Source organism: Musca autumnalis, unplaced genomic scaffold (assembly GCF_047663935.1).
Source record: "Musca autumnalis isolate F117 unplaced genomic scaffold, ASM4766393v1 scaffold_1, whole genome shotgun sequence".
NCBI classification, from domain to species: Eukaryota; Metazoa; Arthropoda; class Insecta; order Diptera; family Muscidae; genus Musca; species Musca autumnalis.
In genome coordinates, this window is record NW_027411644.1 from 261,757,179 (window position 1) to 261,774,982 (window position 17,804).

General features: G+C 36.9%; 1 protein-coding gene across 4 annotated transcripts in view; it reads left to right on the plus strand.

Moving 5' to 3' along the window:
- The window catches only part of jdp (DnaJ domain-containing protein), a 189,208-nt gene that overhangs the window by 107,724 nt on the left and 63,680 nt on the right, over positions 1-17,804 (plus strand). For all 4 annotated transcript variants that reach the window (XM_073961010.1, XM_073961007.1, XM_073961009.1 and 1 more), the window contains exon 3: positions 3,226-3,327. In XM_073961010.1, the coding sequence (XP_073817111.1) occupies positions 3,226-3,327 (102 nt within the window). The remainder of the gene's footprint in view (positions 1-3,225; positions 3,328-17,804) is intronic.

Consider the following 17,804-nt stretch of genomic DNA (forward strand, 5'->3'; position numbering starts at 1 on the left):
TGTATGCTAATAAAATAAAAAATGTTAAAAACATATTTATGTATGTAAATAAAATTTTCTTTAGGAGGGTAGTTGGTGACAAATTACAAGACATTGTCTGCAAAAGGATCGTTAACGAAAAGTAGGGTGTTTGTCTTCGAAGTCGTCGTCGACGACAGCTTCGGCTACCCTGTCGCCCAAGTTGTCGTGCATGAATACTGGGACACTTGTGTGAAAAAGTCGTCAACGATCCCAAAGGGCTGTCTGCAAAGAGTCGTGAACGAATTGGAAATGTCGTGCACGAGTCATCAATGTTGTCTTGAAGACACTTTCTATTGGGAAGTTACAAAAATATTTGTGTTTTCAAACAAACACAACTACAACAAGTAAAAAAATGTTAAGTTCGGCCGGGCCGAACTTTTTATACCCTCAACCATAAAATAACCTAAATGGAATAATTTGTTTCCTTTCCATTGGGAAAGAACTTAGCTCCTCCGCCACGTCAAGGCTTATTCCTAGGAGGAGTAAATTATGTTACATTATAATACCGTTTAACTTTACTTAAAATCTTCAATTAACCCTATTAATTAAAAATTTTAGCTAAAAATCGTAAAATACGGAGAGTCTGGACGTAACGTTTATTAGGCTATACCAAAACATGGACCTATATTCACGATTTATGATCGATAGGTTTCTTGGCCACAGAGAATCTCATATGTCAAATTACAGCTAGTCTGGTTAAACATTTTATCTAAAATCCTCAAAATACCGAAAATCGGGAGGTACCGATATATGGGGGCTATACCAAAACATGAACCTATATTGACGATTTTTTGTAGATAAGTTTCGTGGCCACAGATAACCTCATACGTCAAATTACAGCTAGTTCGGTTAAAATTTCTAGCTAAAATCCTCAAAATACCGAAAATCGGGAGGTACCCATGGACCTATATTAACGATGTTTGGTAAATAAGTTTCGTGGTCACAGAAAATCTTATATGTCAAATTACAGCTATACCGAAAATCGGGAGGTACCGATATATGTGGGCTATACCAAATTATGAACCTATATTGACGTTTTTTTGTAGATAAGTTTCGTGGTCACAGAGAACCTTATATGTCAAATTACAGCTAGTTCGGTTAAAAATTGCAGCTAAAATCCACAAAATACCGAGAATCGGGAGGTACCGATATATGGGGGCTATACCAAAACGTGGACCGATATAGCCCATCATCGAACTTGACCTGCCTGCACTCAAAAGAGACATCTTCGCAAAATTTCAGCGTCCTATCTCCATTTTTGTGGATGCTAGAGTGATTACCACAGACGGACGGACGGACGGACATGCAGGCACAGAATTTTACGCTGATCAAAAATATATATACTCTATAGGATCGCAAATGAATATTTCAATGCGTTACAAACGGAAAAACAAACTTAATATACCCTCCATACTATGGTGGAGGGTATAAAAAAAATGTATGTATTGGTGTGCACAGGCCTATCGTAGTGTACCGGTTCATTAAGACATAAGGTACCGTTAATGCACCATACATGTGGGTTTTGTGTATTGTGAGAAATTATTAAAAGTTTAATTTTTTTAAGAATATGTGCAAGTCGGGCGGTACCGTTATATGGGATCTATATCAAAAGTGGACCTATGTCCATAATTTTTATCGGGAAAGTTTTTTCGTCAACTGGAAACCCTGCACTTGGGAATTACACTTATACGGAGCTATACCAAAACGTGGACCGATCTTCCCAATTGTTTGCCCTCGTCAACTCCTTCTATTTTTGGCCACCGTTTACATGAACTCGCGACATAGTGCAGGGCTAAATCGGCTTAAAATTTTCTGAAACGGAAACGTATTTCCACTTAGGATCCAAAGCCAATATTTTCAGTTTTCGAGTAAAAAATTCGAATCGACTTAGAGCAAAATAGCATAAAAGTTTAAAATTGAATTAGAAATTAGGCGAAAGGCAGTCTTATTTGTTAAACTGCTACAAAAGACTACGTATGCGACTTTAGTTAGTTCTTACTACAAAAATCTTAGTTTTCAAATAGAATATTTCCCATTGAATAAAATACAATCTCTTATCCCATTTGCGAGTGGTGTATATGCTAGGGTGTGCATAGAGTGAAATACACATTTTGAATGTTATGGTTTGGGGAATAGAAACAGAAAATAGGAAACACCTTATGAGCAATTTGTATACTCTTTTATAATATCTATTCTATTTTCATTCCAGTTTAAATTTCATATTTCTCCAAAATTGAAAATAAAATTTGCATTTAAAGTAGTAGTAGAATATCAAGGACAAACGCACAAGGGCACTCCAGAATGTAATAAATACAGTCAAACGACACTCCTTCACAAAGGCGACAGTTATAAAAAAGAACAAACACTGCCTTATCACGACTTGACTTCTACGCATTTGAATGGATGATACATATCTACTTCCAGCGAATTGACAAAGTCCTTGCATAATTTATTTCGCACAACATTTGATGTTTGTTGTTAGTTTTTCTTTTTGGTGGCTATAACAAAATTCTTCAACGACACTCTCATGTATACCTGTCTGTCGCTTCGCTTTGTTCCATTCATTCATTCAAGACGAAGAACCGAAAGAACTTAAAAGAATATTTTACGACTTTTCGTTGATGGGCAATGTGATGTGGCAGATGTGAAAATTATTACCAAATGTCACCTTAAGGCAACACCAAACATTTTTACATACTCACTCTTATAACTAGTTTTGTATATGTGTTTGTATTTAAGTTAAAGGAAAATATCGTCACCATAAATGCCCAAAGACGTAACTAACAAAATAATAATTTTACAGGAGAAGCCAAAAACGTTACAAAATGAAAAATTCTTTTATAGAATATTAATCTTATGAGGGCGAGTATTTGGGATATAATCAATCATATACGAATGAGAGTAACTAATAAAACCAAATTCGCGGTTTGGTTCGTTTTGGGATCCGACATTGCAACAAAATCCGCACTGTTATCCCATTTTCCGAAATGCCTTTTCTTGAATAGAATCGTTATTCTTGAAATTTTGCAAGAGCATGTATTTCAGTTTTATGTATTAGATTCAATCCAAAAACTTTTTTTTGAGATACGTTTTCGGGCATTTATGGTGACGATATACTGTATGCACAAACCGACAAAGAATATAAAGTAAATATTAAATTACATCTTCTTTCATTGTGTGTCTTTTCTTTCTATTTTGCCGTAGGTTGAACAAATTCAAGCGGAATATAAAGTTTTGGCTCTTCAGTACCATCCGGATAAGAATAGTGGTGACAAGGAGGCTGAGGCAAAGTTTCAACAATTGAAGGTAGGTTAAAGTTAAGCTATCAAGTTTTTAAAAATACGCGAGAAACCCCACAAAAAGTTTGCTTTTTAGATGCTGAAGCAAAGGAAGTAAGAATTTGGGGAGTTTTATTTTTCAATGCATTTTTTGGATTTTAATGTTTTAATTTAATTTTTATCAAAATAATGTTTAAGTAAATAAAGAACTTTTTTCGTGTATGGGAATGAAAATTACTCAAGTTGTCAATAAGAAATTTGATTGTCCAGGAACTTGTTAAACAATTGAATGGAACTTGACTGTATGTGTGCAAAAATTTTGAAAAGTTTCAATTAATTTTTTAGATGAGTGGACATTTTTGCAATAAAGTAAACATTTATAAAACATATACATACATATATGGGAGAGTGACTTAGGGATGAAAGATACCAAACATCAGTCCAGAACGGCTTTAACATGACAAGGGCCAAAACTTACCTTAATATTTCTTTCCATTCAAGTGGACACTAACCTGCCCGAGGTGTCACCTGGCAAGCTGCCTTTAATACCCGTTGCAGGTAGTGAGTTAAAATGTGCAGCGCGTTCAACCATAAGAACCTTAAAAACTTGGATTGGGCGATGGTCTAGTAACCCATCCCTCCAAAAAGCAACTGACATACAGTACAGAAATACGATGGATTGGGAAAGCCGAAACAACAACAGCTAAAGATGACGCACTGTATTATTTGGATTTGTAGTTGGTCGGAGTTTAAAACATCTGGTCTCCAGCTTCGCCCCGGGGAATGAAAGACTTGCTACAATATGGATAAAATCTCAAATTGTCAACATCAGCTTTATTTGCGCTCATGCTCCCTCTGAGGACAAGGACGAACAGACCAAGGATATAATTTACGAGCGCTTAGAAGAAGTATACATATAACGGTTGCCCTGCACATGGCATTGAAATTATTCTAGGCGATTTCAATGCCAAAATTGGAAAGGAGAATATCTTTGGCCCAACACTTGGGAAGTGCAGCCCCCAAAGTGTTTGACAATGGAATGGGGCTGAGAGACTTCGCAGCTGTTAAAACATGCCCCCCAGATATAAGCATCTCGATATTCGTAAGGTCAAGGTCTCCTGACCAAATTAATTTAATTGATGGAAGACATTCATCGATCTTGTTGGATGTACGATCGTTCCGAGCTGCAAACATAGTATTCCTCACTCCATGCATACAGGAGCAAAATTGTATACCAGATTCCTGTACCAAGGAACCTATGAAGTGGCCAGTAGTGGAATTCTGTAATTTATTTTTTGGTTACCGACGAAAATCGGTAAAATTACGCAAATTTATGAGTGAAAAATAACAATTAAAGTTGGCAGCACTGTTGCTAACGGTAGGACTTATAGTATTATCATTCGTTAATTATGAGCATCTTAACTTCGCTACAGACCACAAACAAATAAAAACAAGTAAAAAAGTATATATATAGATATACCCTCAGCCTATGTCAATTTAAACTTTCATCTCCCGACAGATCGACAGAATTGATGAACTTTTGTGATGAACTTCTTGATAAAGAGAAGATCGATATCGGCCATATTAGAAGGTAAACTAAATTTGGACAAACTATTAGGAGTACCGGAAGTTGTTGCTCATCTTCGAACTGAAACCAAGTTTGGACAAAATATGACGAAGGCCAAATTTTTGACCAAATCTGTTGATCAGTTCGAGAGTTATAGTGCTTTCCAACGACTACACATGGTGCTATAGGGGTTTCTACACCTTTTGGCCTGCTTTCTCAAGATGTATGGACTTGCCCCTGAAAAAGCTTTTACAGTTGTAATTGAGGCGGCGAATGCAAGTTGTTGCAACAAAACTCAAAAAGATTCGAGAGCAAGTCTTAAAGTGAACATATCCGAAATTTTGTGTGGGAGGTACCAGAAGGAGTGAACAAATATATACCATATTCGAACCTGATCTATATCTGGTAGATATATTAGGATTTGTAAAGTATGGACCAAATCGGTCACTCCCTTCAAGAGTTACAGTGTGCACAATTTTTCCGAAAATTTTTGAGCTTTTGTGGGGGAGGTACCTGAAAAAGTGGACCGATATGGCTTATCTTCGAACTTAAACTATGTTTCGACAATATATTACGAAGGCCAAATTTTGGACCGACTCTGCAGATCCGTCCGAAAGTTATCTTGCGCTCCATCCACTACACACGGTGTCATAAGGGCTTTTTGCATCTTTCAGCCTATTTTCTCAAGAAGTATGGACTTGCCCCTGATGAAACTTGTACCGTCGTATGGGGGGCAATGAATACAAGTTGTTGCAACAAAAATCAAAACGATTCGAGAGCAGGTCCTAATCGGAACTTGTCCGATATTTTGTGTGGGCGGTACCCGATTGAGTCCATATTGGAACCTCATCTAAATCTGGTATAAATTTCGCGATGTGCAACGTATGGGCCAAATCGGTTAATTCCTTCAAGAGTTATCGTGCGCACAAATTTTCCGAACATTTTCGAACTTTTGTCGGGGAGGTACCGGAAGAAGTGGACCGATATAACCCATCTTAGAACTTGAACTAAGTTTGGACAAAATATTACGAAAGCCAAATTTTGGACCAAATCGGTTGATCCGTTCGAGAGTTTTCGTGCGCTCCAGCCAGCCATACAGACAGACGGACGGACATGTCTAAATCAACTCCAAATTGTCTGAAACGGATTTCGTCCAAACATACTTGGGGTCTAAAACCATAATTTTGATGAGGCACTTTTTGCCCGTATGAAAGTGTATATACCCTCGTTAGCATAAATGCTGAGGGTATAAATATAGGAACAGTTGACATGAAGTTGAAAATTTTACCAATGAGTGAAGCATCAAATTGATGGTTTTGGTACAGGCAAATCCTCCTGTAGAGACCATCAAGGTAATTTGGTAACTGATACAGATAGTGTGCTCAGGATATAGAAAGAGAATTTTTCCAAACTGTTGGTAGATCCAATCCCAGAAGCTGGTATTCAATGTATACCGTCCGGTCAAGATGAGGTAAAGGCATCAATAAACCGGCTGCAGAATAATAAGGATGCAGGGGCCGATGGCTTATCAGCCTAGTTGTTTAAAATCGGAGGCGACACGCTGAAAAGGTGCCTGCATCAGCTAGTTAGCACCATCTGGCAGGAACAATGCGTACCCGACAATTGGAACCTGAGCATCCTGTGTCCCGTCCACAAGAAAGGAGATAAGACTGCGTGCTGTTATTATAGGGGCATAAGTCTGCTCCCTATTGCTTATACGATAGTGTCGGGGATATTGTGCGAACGATTAAATCCTACACGCAGAAAAATTTATGTTAGAAATATGTTTGGATCCAAACAAATATATGTTTGGGACCTGTTGCAAACAAATATATGTTTGGATCCAAACATAATATGTTTGGGTCCAAACATATATATGTTTGCAACATTTTGTAACATATCTCAATTTGATATGTTTGGGTAAAACATATTTTTTATATTAGAACATTTTTTTCATGGGTGGAGAGAGGATGTTTGTCAACGAGAGTAATAACAGTGCTCTCGCGGCTGTGGGTATTGTATAATAGAAGACGTAGAAGCGAAGAAGGGGGATTTGGTGGCATGTATGCGTCAAACTCGTGTGTTTCTTGTTTTGTTGTTGTTAACCAACTTAGCAGCAGACGAAGAAGAAAAGAAGAAATGATATGAATTATATTTTTGAATCAATAAGGTGAATGGAAATATTTTATTGGACATGCATCGTATTATGTATGTATTTTCTTTTTATAAGTAATTTACTCCCCCGTATGCCTTAAGTAATTTATTGGATTAAAGTAGAAAACCATTAATTTTAATTCATTTTTTATTTATATTTAGAAATATAAGGATTTTATGAAGTTAAAAAAGTATTCATAGAATACAAAAAAAGAATATTCATTCATTAAAAACCGAAATTAAAATAGTTCATTACATTTTTTTTAAAAAATTACGTCTTTATTGTTACACGACACAAACAAAACTGGCAAATTTATGCTGCGACTTAAAGGCGTCGGCAGATAACGGGATTACAAAAAAAAAAAAAAAAAATACAAAAAGAAACATTGCATTCCCTTGTCGTATCCAGTGGGAATGTAAGAGGTAATTAATATGAATTTTTTGTCAAGTGGAATTACTCGTTCGATTCTTTACGGTATATTATATAACGTATCTTCTATAATATATTTAATAATTTAACTTTTTGCCCAGTTATATTCTTTTCTCGATTCTTACGGATACGTTTTGGAACGTATTGCTTATAATGCGTTAATTAATATATTTTTAATGTAATATGTTCCCAATTTTCCCACTGGGGTGTTTTACATTGAATTTTACGCTCCCTTGCTCTCAGTAAGCGCCCACTGGTGCATGTGTTTGTTTTTTTGTGCCTTTTGGGTTTGTATTATTTTGCACCCAAACATATAAAATGTTTGCACCCAAACATAAAATTGTTTCCACCCAAAAATATCTTTGTTTGCACCCAAACATATATATCTTTGCACCCAAACATAAATATCTTTGCACCCAAACATATATATGTTTGCACCCAAACATATATTTGTTTCCACCCAAACATATATTTGTTTGCAGACCCAAACATATATTATGTTTGGGACTGTTGCAAACATATATATGTTTGCTGCAAAATATGTTTGGGACATATGTTAGAGAGGCCGTTTTTTTTTGCGTTTATGGTCAACGAAATAATTGGGTCATACCAATGCGGCTTAGACCTGATACATTCGCCATAGACCAGGGGCTGGATTCTTGTTCTATGAAAATTTGAAATGAAAAATATTTCCTTTATAATTTTTTTCATTTGACATTTTTTTTTTTTTTTTTGTAAAAGTTTTCATTTCACATTAGAAACAGAATTGAGACCCAGATATGTACACTGCGGAAAATCCTGGAAAATACCCTAAAGATTAGAACCTTTGACAGCCCCTTATGTTCAAAGGTAACCCCGCAAGTCTAATTTGGCTTTGTAGAATGACATTAACTGATACTCGCTCCTCAGTTTAAATGGAAAAAACCTTGCAGAAAAAGTTCAGTACTAAAATAGGTTTCAGACACAGAGACAGCCTTTCGTGTGACCTGTTCAACATCCTGCTGCAAACGTCAAAAGAAATGACACAATATACACCAATAGCCATATGTTACTAGCTTATCCTGACGATATTGACGTCATGGGACGATCAGCAAAGGAAGTAACTGATACCTTTAAGAAGGTCGAAGGAGAATCTGCAAAAGTGGGTCTGGCAGTAAACGGCGACATCGTCCACCTCGGTACCGCCATAAGCACAACAAACACATCGGTTGTGAAATAAGAAAATAAACGTATCGATAAGCAATGATTGCGTTGGCTAGACCAAGTCATAAGAATGATCGATGACGAACCCGCTAAAAAGAACTAGAAGCCCAAGGCTTCAATATTTCAAATTGAAGAAATACAGTAACAAATAGAGAGGCGTGGAAATCTTTTCTTAGTTCGGCTTATAGGCAAAATGTTCTGTAGAGAGCTAAGTAAATAGGTACATATATGTATGAGTAAGGGTCAAACCACGACCATATTTGAAAAATATTATATGTATTGAGCTCGAGAAAATATGACCGTGAAATTGAAAAGAGGTAAAAAAGCGGCCTGGCAGCTTTGTAAGGAAGCATTGAGAAATCTACATTTTACAATTACACTTGATTCGGTTAAAAAATTTTTTTATAGAACTTGCGAAATACGTAATTTTGGAAATTGCAAATTCGAGGTTGTTGTTTTATACCCTCCACCATGATATGAAGGGTATAAATTAATTTGTCATTCCGTTTGTAACACATCAAAATATTCATCGGAGACCTTATAAAGTATGTATATTCTTGATCAGGGTAAAATTCTAAGTCAATATAACCATGTCCATCCGTCTGTTGAAATCAAGATATAGCTCGCAATTTTTAAGATAGAGCTTTGTAATTTGGTATAGAAGTTTATATTACACCTATGATGTTTGGTATTTCAAATGGGCTATATCGGTCCACGTTTTGATATAGCCCCCATAGAACGGTACCAACCGATTTTCGGTATTTTCAAGGTTTTAGCTTCATCATATCATCGAAATTGTTGAAATTTTGTATTTAGTCTTCATTTGGGGTATAAATCTTTTCATATGATATCTGTCGGTATAGGTCCACGCCTTCATATAGCAATATAGTTGCAATTTGGTACTTAGTCTTCCTTGGGGGTATAAAACTTTCCACCAGAAATTTTTCGATATCGGTTCACGCCTTAATATAGCCCCCATAGAAAGTTACCTCCCGGTTTTCCGTTTTTTGAAGGTTGTGACCACAATAATCCAGCGAAATGGCTGAAATTTGGTATTTAGTCTTCGTTGGGGGTATTCAACTTTCCCCTCTAAATTTGTCGGTTTATATCCCCATAGAAAGGTACATTCCAATTTTCGATATTTTGAAGGTTATGGCCTCAATATTGCAACGGAAAGGCTGAAATTTGTTATTAAGTCTTCGTTGGGGTCCACAGCTTTCCACTTGAAATTGTTAGATGTAGATTGTTAGATGTAGCCCTTATAAAACGGTACATCCCGATTATCGGTATGGCTGAAATTTGCTATTTAGTCTACGTTGGAGGTAAAAACCTTTTCGGCTCCATAGAACGGTACCTTACTATGTTCGTAATTCTGAGGGTTGTAATGTAAATATCCCACCGAAATGACTGAAATTTGTTATTTGATCGTCCATGGGGTTATAAAATATTCAAGAAGAGAATTATCAGTAAAGATACACATCTTCCTATATGCCCCATTGAAGTGTACCTCTTGATTTTCAGTATTTGGAAAGTTTTACCAACATAATCTTACCGAAATATCGTAAGTTTGGTATTTAATCTTCTTTGAGTCTAAAAACTTTTCGCCAGTAATTTGTCGGTATAGATCGAAGTTTTGATATAGCCCCCATAGAACGGTACCTCTCGAATTTCGGTATTTTGAAATTGCTGAAATTTGGTATTTAGTCTTCTTCATAAAATAAAGGAAACTAATTGTTCCATTTGACTTCAATACAAATCGTGGTGGAGGGTATATCAAGTTCGGCCCGGCCAAACTTAACGCCGTTCTTCTTTAATGTAAATTCGAAAACCTTGAACTATTTTTAAATGGAAAATATGCAAATTTTTTCTCACACTCAATAAGTTAGATGAAAAACTCTTCAATTCATACACTTTCAAATCCACCAGAAGGATTTCAATTAACTTAAAACATGAGAAGCTAAATAATGCGATCATTACCCACCCACAACAAGGGTAGAAATTAAGTCTGCCAGTGCACAAATTGTTGCTATGAAACTTATCGGCCACCGGAAATGCATTGCTTTGCAATAAAGTTTCCGCTATGAACATTTCTGCTATTTAGCTCAAATCTCAAAAGCTGTGCATGTAGTAGTTGCAAACAACGCAAAGCTTTTAAGGTAGATTTGAATTTCCGACAATGTTCAAGATGTGGTGTCAAGACCACATAAACAATATTGACTACTTTGGATATACTTACAATTGAACAATGAAACCACAACTGTAAATCGAATACATATTGTGTGCTTGTGGATGTGTAAGTTAAATACATGGGCATATAGAGGGATATGATATAAGAAGTACACTACGAGTATCTTTTGAAAACAAATAAAAAAGTATTAGTAGGTTTTGCCACCAGAGAGCTACCCCCAGCCTGTGACATACGAATTAAGGGTTTTTGAGCTAATTCTGCGATTTTTAAGAGGCGAGAAAATTAAAGAAAGAAGAAAAGAAAATCGTGTAGATGCAAAATATTTTAAAATGTGGTTACCTAGTCTTTGCTAGTATGTATGCATGAGGAATATCCCAAAACATTGAAAAAATGTGTTTATAATGGAATAAGAGGACAAAGACAGTTATTTATTGTCCAAAAAACAAGAATACAATAAAAAATTAAGTTTTCATAATAAATTATGCATCTGCACTCTAAACTTTGAATTTTATATAATTGACAACTGAAATGTCAAGAAATTTCCATTACTTTTGAAGTTTTTGATACTTGGACCAATGTCCATGCTTTTCCCGTACAACCCGCCACTCCACCGAAGAAGTACGTATGTATGGCTGATATCAGTTTCAAAATTTTATTCACTTTTAATCTTCGCAAAACGAATACAAATGATTTGAATCATGCAAAAAAAGATATTTTATTTATATTTTATATTTTCATATTTTTTAATTTTTTTTTTTGTATAACGTGTTATTTTTATTTTTTTATATTTGAGACAATAAACTATAAATGATTGCAATAAAATACATAATTTTGCTTTCAAAAAAATATTTTAAATAAAATTTCCTAAAACGTGCAATTTTGTTGCAAATGTATTGGCCACCATTGTAGGTCCATGTTTTTGGAAAGCCCCCCTATATAAATTGTCAACATATGACCATGTTTTGATATAGCCTGCATATAACGGTGCCTACCCATTTTCGGTATTTTTACAGAACTATCTGTACAGCCCCCATATGAAGGCACCTCTCGATTTTCGGTTTTTTGGATTTGTGAGGGAGAAGTCGTAGGACTCGTTTCCCCCCCACACGGATACATACACCAGAAGTGGGCGATGAAGTGCGGAGATGACCATTTGGCTATTTTTTTGTTTGTTTTTGATTTAGTTCGATTTGCCTCTGAATTTGGAAATTTGTTTTGTTACTAATAAAGCTGTGGAGTTCACATATTGTTTGCGTTTACCACAGCGGGGGATACAGTTGGGAACAAAATATTATCTTAGTGAATATGCAAAAGAGGTAAACAGGGTACCATTGTAAAGGCGACGATGGCCAGAGAGCCAGTGCAATGGCAGCGTTGAAGGCAGCGAATTTCGTAGTGAGAGAGTGGTCGCCGGGGAGCAGCGGTCAATTTGCCGTGACGGAGAACAAAGAGATGTAAAGGTATATGCGAACAGAACAAAGGGGAGTCGATAGTGAACTGTGATCAAGAACGGATCGGAAAAGTAGTGCGCGTGCGTGTGTTATTGGTGACGGGGAAAAAAGAACACAGTGAGCGGAGTCAATTGGAGTTTGGGTTGTGGCTGTTCCTGGTCGAGGCTAAACCTGGGTACACGGAATTAGACTGTTTTATTTGTGAAACCTATCCCCTCCTAAGTGATTTTTGAATTTAGAGTGAATTTAGACCGGAGTTACGTGAGTGACGGAGTGCCTATAGGTCTCCAATTGTGCCGGGAACGTGGGGGCCGACTGGTCTCACAGTTTTAACGATTTTTTTGTGTTTAATAACGGGCCGAGAGGTCTTCCCTGCTTCCAATAACGTGAGGGCCGACTGGTCTCACAGTTCTAGAAATTTTCGTGCTTAACGGTGGGCCGAACGGTCTCCGACAGTGCCAATGAAGTGAGAGCCGACGGGTCTCACAGTTTCAGAGATTTTAGTGTTTTACCGAGGGCCGACAGGTCTCCCCTACTTCCAATAACGTGAGGGCCGACTGGTCTCACAGTTTCGGAGATTTGTGTGTTTCAATGGTGCCGGGAAAGTGAGGACCGACAGGTCTCGCAGTTTCAGGGATTTTGGTGTTTTACCTACTTCCAGTAACGTGAGGAACGACTGGTGTCACACTTTTAGAGATTTTCATGTTTACCGGAGGGCCGAACGGTCTCCGACAGTGCCAATAACGTGAGGGCCGACAGACAGACATCTTTTGTTTCACAGGGGGCCGACAGGTCTCCCCTATGTCCAATAACGTGAGGGCCGACGGGTTTCACAGTTTTAGAAATTGCCGTGCATAGTAGAGGGCCGATTGGTCTTGAGTGTAAAGACGTTGTAAGTGTATCCGAGGGCCGGAAGGTCTCGATTTAGTTACTGATTTTAGCTAGTGAGTTGGAGGACCGAGGGCCGTTAGGTCTCGATAATTAGGGGTTATTCCAGAATATTTGAGGATTTAAGGCTAGATAACAGGAGGGCTGACCGGCATCTTGCGTAGGTTTTTAGCTTACCCGAGGGCCGAAAGGTCTCGATCTAGTGCAGAACGTGTCTAGTGCATCCGAGGGCCGAAAGGTCCCAATTTAGTTGCTGAAGTTTGTTAGCGCATCCGAAGGCCGAAAGGTCGCAATTTAGTGGCTGAACTCAGCCAGTGCGTTTGAGGGCCGACAGGTATCGTAATTCGGGTTTATCCTAGGGTGGCTGAGGGCCGAAGGGTCTCGGTTTAGGTAACTGTAACATGAGGGCCGACAGCTCTCCTGCATACGGTTGTAGTTTACCCGAGGGCCGAAATGTATCGATTTAGTTGCAGAACAAATCTGGTGCAGCCGAGGGCAGAAGGGCCTCGTGAGTAATCCACTTTTCCATAGGGCCGACAGTTCTTGCGAATTAAAGCCTATTTAGTGCACTCGAGGGCCGGAAGGTCTCGAATTTGCTCCAGGACTTAGTGTAACTGAGGGCCGAAAGGTCTCACAACTACTCTGTTCAAAGGGGGCCGAAAGGTCCGGCCGTGGTGCTAAGGTGACTGTGTTGTTCCAGCGAAGCGGTCGGCAACTCGAGGAGGATCCGGGAACGATAGAAGGTGTTTTCGGGCGATACCAGCTGTAGAAGTTGTTGAGAGCTTTACATGAATGAATTGTACTATAAAGGAAATAAAGATAAAATTTGTAAACTGAAACCAAAAGTCTTTTCCCTCCTGCCCCCTGAGTATACCCCAGCCGGAGGCAGAAACTGGTCTAGAATTTTTGACCCAAGTATTTTTTATGCTTTTTACCTTATTTAGGTATCGGTGGTCACAAAAGATCTCCGCCTAAAATTGTGGACAGGAAACAAAATAATTATTCCGTTTTAGTTCAGAATATATTATGATGGAGGGCATACACATTTTTAGCCCGGCCGAACTTAACTAGTTTTTACTTGTTAATATTAAGAAAACTTTAGGCATTTATTTAATTACAATTTTGTGGAAATCATTGATTTCGAAATATATTTACTTTGTTTTAAAACAATTGCAATTTGTTTTAATCTGATATCAAGTTGAGGAAAATAAATCACAACTAAGAACCACTGGATTACTGACTCGTATTTACAACAATTTAAATGATAAATGTTTGCAACCAGATACCCAACCAACCAGGCTCTCAAAGCTCTCTGCTCTGTTGACTGCAGCTGGCCAGCTTAGTACATACCAAACAACAATATTCCAGGAAAAATATCAAGAATCACAGCTGTAAAATACGAAGAGAAAATAAAATGCATTTTGTTGGGGTAGGAACAACACTCTTCTCGTTCACACACAAATAATTTAACAAGTAAAACAAACCGACGAGCATTGTTTTCTCATGCCATTTTCACAATTTTTCTACAGCATTGTTAACACAAGTGCCATAAATAAATACGCCCCAATACACACAACCATATACACAACACGACTCATATAACACTTTCACCTACACAACAATTTACACTTCCTACGCAAAAAAAATATTGTTCATACTACAAACCGAAGGATTTTGTGCAAAACATTTCAACTATGTACAAATGTTAGTGTGTTTGTGTAGGTCGATTATTGTTGTCCCTCCCTAGTCGGGGATTAAACCCCCTGTTTTAGAGCAAATATGTAATTTCACTGTGTTATTTCAAAAAAGGTTATTTTTCTGTGTACAATGTTGGCGTGCATGAAGTTGTTTGTATGTATAGGTAGTTTGGCCATAGGCGAGCGAACCTATTCGTTGAGCGGGTATAATGCATGACTAACAAACATAAATGAATTTGACATGTTGCATACGTGATTAGGTTACATTTTTCACATTTTTTCCTAAGGTCAGTCAGTGTTATTGGACGTCAGGAATTTTTATATTCAATTAGGAAAATAATTAAATAAATTATTTGAAAGTAACTAATGTCTCGTTAACGCTAGAAATATTTTAAAAGAATGTGACTTAAAATTTACTTTAAATTAAAATTTTAATATTTTAGCATTCAGTTGAGGGAAACCCAAAATATTAAATATTATTATATTGCTATATTAATTACACTGTGCCGACAGACAATTTTTCAGGAGTTGTGGTGTAAACATTCGGTTTTTGGATGAAATATATATCTACAAACCAAAAAGCCACAAAACACATACACACTCATTTATAAATGATGGTGGTTGATTATTTTATTGAAATGCATAGAATACCAAACACAAAACCAACATCAGACATAAAATTCCAAATACAAGAAAACATAACAGACTTTAATGAAAGAAAAACGGAATAGAATAATTATAAAAACGTAAATAATAATGTAGTTTCAAAATTTTAGAAAGAAAAACAAATAAAAACTATCTATATACTAGCAGACCCCGGTCCGCGTTGCTGGCCCGTCGTAATGAGTTTTAATTCAAAAGTAGGTATTTTCTACCTCACTTCTTCGGTCCATTGTCAAACCGAGAACGATTTTAAATTTATCAACAGATTTTGTCTGTAACCTTTCTTTTCTCTTACGGACTTTGTCGGATTTTTCGCCAATTTGTGCCTTTTAGGATTTATTATCGTCCATGTCACTGTCTTTATCCTAAAGCGATCTAATAATAAAAGTTAAAAAAATGATTAAATCGAATTCTCCCGATTTATCGAATTCTCCTATATGTTTTAGCTTTTCATGGCTGATGGACCGTTGAACCTCACCATTTAAGTACATTTGTAAATATATAGTTTTTTTTCTATCGGGGGACAACCACCGTTGTCTCGAAAACTACTTTGCAACCTGATGCACTCATAAGTTTAACAAATAAACCGATTACAAAATAATAGGCCCCGAAATTCGTCTACAAATATATAGCATTTTTGACCACGGGACATTCCTGAATATTTTCTGAAAATTAGGTTCAGTAGTTTTGGAAAAATAATGTTTTGAAAAGAGTGGGCGTGGTCATCAGTTTTCAAGATATAACATATTAAAAAAGTGGGCCTGGTCCGGTCCTAGGGTGCACACAACTTCATTGCCTACCAAAATGTATGCTGAAACCGATATAATCATAAGTTTGGCTTATACATATAGCGTTTAACAGAAAGGCATGGGGAAGGTACCCCACATAACAACGGCAAACATTGAGCTTTTGCTGCAAATTTTATGGAAATCTCTTCAGTAGTATTGGAGTTATGACATACTAAAAAAAACAGGCTTGGTCGGGCCTATAGGCCCCAAAGAAGTACCTAGATTGTAGATTAATCCGTAAATTTTTTATTCCGATACATACATAATTTTTGCAAATATAACGTTTTTTTTTTAAATATCGCATAGGGGAGGTACCCCGCCCCCTCTGGAATTCAATAACATATGTTTTCTTTCCAAAAAACCTAAGTTGGGTTATGACAGCATTTGATTTTTATTCATAAAGGTAAGTCGTTTTTTTAAATATGCCCTCTTCAAAATTCAAGAAAATATGCCTGTATATTCCCTGACATTTTCACGAATATCGGTTCAGTAGTTTTGTAGATGTAACATATTTTAAAAAGTGGGTATGGTCAAGTCTGTGGTTCCTAAAAAAGTAGGTAAGGTCGGAGACACAACCACAATTGTCTCGCAAATTAACTTCCAAATAGATACATTCGTAATTATTGTAAATATAACATTTTTAAAAAAGTAGGGTATAGGGGAATTTCCCCGCCCTTTCCGAAATTCAACTGAATTTGTAGCCTATTTTAAGCGGGGACCATCTCTGTACATTCCCTGGCAATTTCAGGAAAATCGGTTCAGTAGTTTTTTTGAAATGATAAAAATAGAAAATTGAAAAAATTGGGCGTAAAAGTGAGCATGGTCAAATTTTCTTTGCATAAAAACCCAGGTCGAAAATAGGTCCAGCCGTTCTCAACTGATGCCATTCCCAACGAACGATATTTGATTTTTAATTATACAGATTTAAAAGTTTAGACAAATAGCGATTTTCTTGAAATTCCCCTGTAGATATAACCTAATTAGAAAGTGAGCGTGGTCGGATCTTAAGTCACAAAATAAGTACGTAAGGTTGGAGACACAATCGCCATTGACTCGCAAATAAATTCCCAAACCGATACATTCGTATTTGTTGCAAATATTGCATTTTAACAAAAATAGGGCATAGGGGAGGTACCCGCCCGATCCGAAAGTCAAAAAATATGTAGCCTATTTTTATCGGGGACCAACCTTGTACATTCGCTGAAAGTTTCAGGAAAATCGATTTAATAGTTTCGTAGATATAACATATTTAAAAAGTGGGCGTTGTCCAGTCTTAATGCCCCAAATAGGCACGTAAGGTCGGAGACACAATCGCCATTGACTCGGAAATTAATTTTCAAGGTGATACATTTGTAATTGTTGCAAATATTGCATTTTTACAAAAATAGGGAATAGGGGAGGTACCCCGCCCGATCCGAAATTCAACCAAATATGTAGCCTATTTCAACCGAGGGCCATCACTTTACGTTCCCTGCA